Source organism: Dictyostelium purpureum (genome assembly GCF_000190715.1).
Source record: "Dictyostelium purpureum unplaced genomic scaffold DICPUscaffold_6, whole genome shotgun sequence".
In the NCBI taxonomy this organism is placed as follows: domain Eukaryota; phylum Evosea; class Eumycetozoa; order Dictyosteliales; family Dictyosteliaceae; genus Dictyostelium; species Dictyostelium purpureum.
In genome coordinates this window covers 140866-147787 of record NW_003519343.1, presented here as the reverse complement: position 1 = coordinate 147787, position 6922 = coordinate 140866, and the positions used below count along the sequence as shown (strand labels likewise).

Genomic DNA, 6922 nt, shown 5'->3' with positions numbered 1-6922 from the left:
TTATTTGAATGTTATCTTTAACCTAAATCTATTTTTTATTTCATATAAAATATAGTCAATCCAGTTCATCTGTAAAACTACCCTTTTCCAAATCCACTGTGAGTTACTAAATTGTATGGCCCATTGATATTTTTACCTCTTTGCTTTTTTTGTGAGATAAGGCTTATATTCCAAACTTCCAAATGTAATAACTTATTATTGTGTTATTTAAAATTTATTTTGTATTGGTGATGGATCATAATATATGTTTAAATCAATAATGAAACGGACATGTGGATGTTGTAATTCTTCATCTTCGTGTGGTGGTGATTGAGTTGGTGAGAATTCTTGTTCTTCTTGATTTTCTTCTTGATGTTCTTCTTGGTCATGAAGATAATCATCTATCTCTTGTTAAAATTCATTTATATGATTTAATTGTTGTTGTTGTGGAGGTGTTGAATAGATAGGTTTTTCCAATTAATAGGGGATGTAATATGGTGAAACATGAATTGGCTCTTCATCTGCAAAAATAAAATTATGGTGTGTTGGATTTTCATTTTCGATTTCTTGTTTTTGTTTTTATAAATATATACTTAAATATATAAATACTATTTATTATTTATAAATTTATGTAATAAATTGTATTTTATAAAATATATATTTATATAAATAAGTATATATTTATAAAATAAAATTTTAATTTAGATAATTTGTTCATTTTCTTGATTTTCTTCATTTAATTAATTGTATTAATAAATCTTTTAATAATTCTAATAATTGTTCTTTTGTAAGTTTCATTTTTGAATGGGTTCATAATTAAAATATATGGATATTGATAAATATGTTGATAAGATGTAAAAAAATATATATCAATTTCATTTTAATAACAATATAATTTAAAATATTAAATTAAAAATAGAATATCTTCTCATTTTAGAAAAACATACACCTTTAATTAAAAATAATAAAAAAAAAAAAACCAATTCAAAATTTTGAATCATTATTGAATTTAATTAGTTGAAGAATTACAGTTGGGTAAAGATTAATAATAGAGTTTGGGAGAATGAGGTATAAAATACAACAATTTTAAAAAGTTTATTAAAAGAAATTCAAGTATTTGTTAATAATGAACTTAACATTGAAATAGTTCAAGTTATATGTCAAATGCAGTCAGTTCAAGTAAAAAAAAACTATATAAATCATAATCAATACAGCAAATCAATATCAAAATATTTAGATTTATTTTTCTTTATTAAAGATTGCAAAATTAATAAAAGTTATTTTTATAATATGAAGAGTTAAAATAATTATGTAAATAAATTTGATAATTTTAAAAGATATAATTCATTAAATAAATTAATCATTAATATTTTTATTTAAAATAATTTAACAGTATCTTCAACGACGACCAATATCAATATCAATATTTATAATGTTATTGTTTCCACTGCTGCATGGATTAAAACATGGATTGAAACAACATGAGCCACCAAAGCTATTACCAAAACAAGCTGATTCATTATCAGAGAACAAGGTACTTCCTGATGAATTTAACATTGAAATAGTTGAAGCACTGTTAACTGGGTTCATTGATGAAATAGATTCTATATAAAATAAAAAAAGGTTAAGATACACATAAAAAACTTGTATAATAATTTTTTTTATATATTTACTAATAATTGACATATTAGAATTTAGTTTTTATCTTTGTTATTAAGTTTGTTAAAATTTGAAATGAAAATTATTATAATTTTTTTTTTTTTTATACAACTGTAAATTTATGTAATGATAAACACATATATAATTTTTATTAAAATTTTCAAAATAGAATACCAAATATAATAGTTTATTTTCACTCATTAATAGCTTTTATTATATAATAATTTTTTATAAATATAATATCTTAATATATATAATCATTTTCATAATTCAATAACTTTATTTTTAATTAACCAAAACCCAATTTTCATTTAATGAATTATTAATAGATCATAGTTAATGTAAATTTTCCTTTATATTTTTAGCAAATACAAATATTTTTTCATGCATGTATTTGATTAGTTTATTTTTATAATTTTTTTTCCAAATTTAGGATATTATATAAATAAAAATTAAAAAAAAAATAAATTTAAAAATATTTTTTTTTTTTTTTTTTTTATTTTTTTTTTAAAAATTTTTTTTCATTTTTTTTTTTTTTTTTTATCATCATTGTTTTAAATTTATCAATTAATTAATTAAACTTTACTTTAATAATAATGACAGAAACAAATATCAATACTAGCGATAATGAAGAAGAATATTGGTCAAGTGTAAAAAAATAACCCATCTGGATTCAATAATTGGACTGTATTAATAACAATTATCGAAAAGTCTAATGATATCGAAAAGATTAGAAAAGTTTATAGCGAATTTTTAAATGAATTTCCATTATGCTTTTTATACTGGAAAAGATATGCCGATCACGAATACGCCCATAACAACGCCCCAAAAGCAATACAAGTATTTGAAGAAGCTGTAAAAGCTGTATCCCATAGTGTTGATATTTGGCTTAACTATGTCACACATTTAATTGATAAATCACACCCAGTAGATCAAATTAGAGAGTAAGATTCATATAAAATAAAAAAATAATAATAATAATTATAAACAAATAAACTAATACCATTTTTTTTCTTTATAGGGTTTTTAAAAGAGGTTCAAAAATAATTGGTACAGATTTTCAATCAAGCAAATTTTGGGAAAAATACATCGAGTTTGAATTAACACAAAATGAAAACCAATTGTCTCAAGTATTTAATAGCATTTTAAAAACACCTTTAGAAAATATTCAATTCTTTTATGATAGATTCAAAGAATTAATAGATAGAATAAATGTTAAAGAAATGATCACCCAAGAAGAACACAATAACTATACTGGCGATGAAACCGAAACTAAAAACTTAATTTTAAAAAATAGAGAAATTTGGTTTAACCAAACTTTAGAAAAAACAAATTCAAGATTACAATTTGAATTAATTGTTAGTATTAAACCATTTATTTATTACTTTGAATCATTTTTCAATTTATTAATTTTATTTTAAAATTATTAGGTAAACAAAAGATTTTTCTTCCACATTCAACCAATAGATGATATGACACTATCAGTATGGAGATCATATTTTAGTTTTATGGAAAAAGATACAAATTCAACAAAAGAGGAAATTATTAAATTATATGAAAGATGTTTAATTCCATGTGTATGTATAATAATAAAAAAAATAAAAAAAAAAAAAATAAAAAAAACTAATTATCCCTAATATAATCTATACAGTGTTACTATTCAGAATTTTGGTTAAAATATGTCGAATATTTAGAAAAACTAAATAACCAAGAAGAAACTAAAATAAATAATGAATTAATAGAAAATATATTTGAAAGAGCTACAAAAATATTTTTAAAAAAGAGACCCGATATCCACTTAAAGTATTCACTATATTTAGAGGGTGTTAAAGGAGATACAGAAAAAGCAAAATCAGTTTTAGATAATATTCACTCATTAGTACCAAATCATATTGAAACCATCCTCAGAATTATTTCATTTAAAAAGAGAAATCAATTAAACAGTACCCAAGAAATTATTCAATATTTTAAAAGCATTTTGCAAGAAAATGAATCTGACAAATCAACCTATCCATTCCTTTTAGTAAACTATATTAAATTTTTATTATTAAATAGTGACAGTAACAAGAGTTCAGTTTTAGAGGAATCAAGAGAGAAACTAAATAAAGCAGTTACAGCATTTTCAAATTCAAAACTATTATGGTCTTATTTTATAAATTTCGAAACCAATATTCAACTATTCAGCAATGACAGCGATAAAGAATCAAACAATAGAATTATACAATTATACGAACGTGCATTGAACACAAAAACATCTTCATTATCATCTGACGATAAAATCGAATTTTTTAATAATTATTTAGAATTTACAATTAACCAATTAGAAGATATTCAACTCTATAGAGATTTAGAATTTAGATTTTTAAAATTATATCCTGATGGTAAACCAGAATCAAAAAAAAGATCATTAAATGATTTAAATAATAATAGCAATAACAACATTAATAATAACAATAATAACAATGCAAATGGTACAACTAGTTCATCATCATCCTCTACAAATGAACCCCAATCAAAGAGAATAGCCTATTCAGTACCTCCAACTTCAAATGGTAGTGCCACTATTTCACCCTCTGCAACTAATCCAAATGCCCCATATTATTATCAACAACAACCTCCTCAACAACCTCCTCAACAACCCTATCCTAATTATCAAAACAATTACTATGCTGGTGGCTACGGATATTAATATTATTTAAAAATAGTATACCATAATATAATTTTAATTTTTAAATAAATAATAAAATAAACTTTTTTTTTTATACATTAGAAATTAATTTTTATATTTGTAAAAAAAAAGTTTTTCATTTTATTTTATTTAAAATACATTTTGTTATAAATTAATTTATTTGTTTAATTGTATTTGATAATTCTTGATTTTTCTTACAGTATAAAAACAATTTAAATAAAAAGAAGATATAAATCAATATCAAAAACTATCAAAACTATTGATATTTTAAAATGGGCTGAAATAGATTCAAGTCTATATAATATAAATACCAAATTAATTATTTTTGTTATTTAGATAATCAATTTTGAGTATTTTGAATTTCAGGGAAAAAAAATTAAAAAAAAATTAAAAAAAATTGTCTTGAAATTTTATAAAAATAATTTTTTTTTTTTCACAACAACACAAAAATTTTAAAAAAAACATTAAATGATGTCAAATAATCAACAATATGGCACCAAATGCTCAGATCATTCCCACGAAGATATTATTTTAATATGCTCAACTTGTCCAAACAACCCTCCTGTATGTAGATGTTGTATTGTTGGTAATCATAATTGTCATAGTTTTAAAGAATTTGATGATGTTAAATTTAGAAATCAAATAGAACATGATTTTAAAAATCAAACAATACCAAAATTAAACAGCTTTTTAGATAATAATAAAAAAATATTGGACGAATCAAACCATCACTTTGAACAAATTAAAGATAACCATACAAATAATTTTGATAAAACTCTTAATATATTTAAAGAGTTAAAATATATTATCAATTCAAAAGAAAACGATGTCAAAAGATTATTAACGACCAAATTAGAAGAAAATACAGATGTAAATAATACAATAACAACAAAAATAGAAAACAATAATAATAAAATTAATTCTGCTATTAAGTTTAATAGTGATAATGATTTTATTGAGTTTTTAAAATACAATCATCAATGTAACAATCTTTTATCAAATATAAATAATGATGACTTACCAGAATATAAAGATACTCAATTAGTAATTAAAGAAAATAATCTCGATTCGATCAAAGATCTAATAAATAGCTATTTAGAAGTACTTGATATTCCTTTTGTTAAAACACTAAAATGTAAGTTTAAACATTAAATTTTTTATTTTTATTTTATATTAATTATACATAAATTAATTCCTTTTTATAAAGTTTTAAATAAAGAATTTGCAATTTACGAAGAGGGGTGTGATATCAGTAATTTAGAAATTAGTCACATTGCTATTGGACCTATCGAATGTTTACCTAAAACTATTTCAGCAACAGTTTTACGTTTATATTTAATAGATGGCTTTAATCAACCACTTAGTTTTATACCACCCACCGTACAAAGGCTGTATTTAGAAAACATCAAGTATCAATTAACACTTGATTCAATTCCAGCAACCGTTACACATTTATATTTACTTGATGGCTTTGATCAACCTCTTAATTTTATACCACTCAAAGTAAAATACCTGTATTTACAAAACATCAATTATCAATTAACAACTGATTCAATTCCAGCAAACGTTACAGGTTTATATTTAATGAATGGTTTTGATCAACCACTTGATTTTATACCACCCACCGTAGAACACTTGTATTTAGAAAATATAAAGTATCAATTAACACCTGATTCAATTCCAGCAACAGTTAAACATTTATATTTACAAGATGGCTTTGATCAACCACTTACTTTTATACCACCCACCGTACAAGCCTTGAGTTTAGAAAACATCAAATATCAATTAATACCAGGTTCAATCCCAAATCATTTAGATACTCTTAGTTTTAATTATGGTTTCTCCCAACGTTTTACAAAAGGTATTATTCCTGACTCTAATACTGAAATTTATTTGGGTGATGTGGTACATCCTTTAGAACCTAACTCCATTTCAAACCCCAATCAAATAGTTTTATATAGTCCCAACTACAAACATCTAAAATAAAACTAAGTTGTCAGTATCCACATCCAATACCAGACTCTTTATCTTGAAACAGAAATTTAAAAATTATATACAATCGATAAAAATAAAATAAAATAAACGTTATAAAATAAATAAAAATACTGTACTATAAAATTTTGCTTTATTGTAACCTCTGATTTCTCCTGTAACTCTTGTTCTATAATTAGGGCTCTTAACGCACCATTTGAAATGTAAACTATCGCAACTACTTATGAATTTACATCCTTAACCTGATTGAAATATATATCCATAATTTCATTTGATTTGTTAATCCTTATTTAATATCTACTTCTTATAAGATAGTACAATTACACCTAAATGCTAATTTGAATAGTTTTATCCAAAGTGTGGATTATTTCAAATGAATTCAATTCCTTTATCAATAAAACCAAATCAAATATCAAGTCACAATCTTTATAGTTGGTTTTTACCAAACTCTATTGAAGATTTAGAACTGCCAGTAGACTATAGCCATCATCATCTTATGGGTATATTGCAGTATTTTAAATATTGTTTTGTATGATCAATACTATAATTATTGTTTTTTTTTTTTTTTCCAAAAAAAATATTGGGAAAAAAAAAAAAACCAAT

At 22.4% G+C, this 6922-nt stretch overlaps 3 protein-coding genes across 3 annotated transcripts in view; 2 read left to right on the top strand and 1 right to left on the bottom strand.

Annotated features, from left to right (window-relative positions):
* Positions 1 to 207: 207 nt before the first annotated feature.
* Positions 208 to 1665, bottom strand: DICPUDRAFT_147016 (uncharacterized protein; the record flags this gene model as incomplete). The annotated part of the gene is made up of 3 exons (XM_003283276.1): positions 208 to 380; positions 1386 to 1583; positions 1653 to 1665. The coding sequence occupies 3 exons, from the start codon at positions 1663 to 1665 to the stop codon at positions 208 to 210; spliced, it is 384 nt and encodes a 127-aa protein (XP_003283324.1).
* A 627-nt stretch (positions 1666 to 2292) lies between these two features.
* DICPUDRAFT_25624 (uncharacterized protein) lies at positions 2293 to 4327 on the top strand (the record flags this gene model as incomplete). Its single annotated transcript, XM_003283311.1, has 4 exons — positions 2293 to 2582; positions 2660 to 2996; positions 3069 to 3215; positions 3290 to 4327. Coding segments are annotated over 4 exons (1812 nt in total), but the record flags the coding sequence as incomplete, so codon positions are not given.
* A 468-nt stretch (positions 4328 to 4795) lies between these two features.
* Positions 4796 to 6922, top strand: part of DICPUDRAFT_25613 (uncharacterized protein) — a gene marked incomplete at both ends in the record, with an annotated part of 6925 nt that continues 4798 nt past the window's right edge. The window contains 2 exons of the mRNA XM_003283310.1: positions 4796 to 5462; positions 5535 to 6152. Of these exons, the coding sequence (XP_003283358.1) occupies positions 4796 to 5462; positions 5535 to 6152 (1285 nt within the window). The remainder of the gene's footprint in view (positions 5463 to 5534; positions 6153 to 6922) is intronic.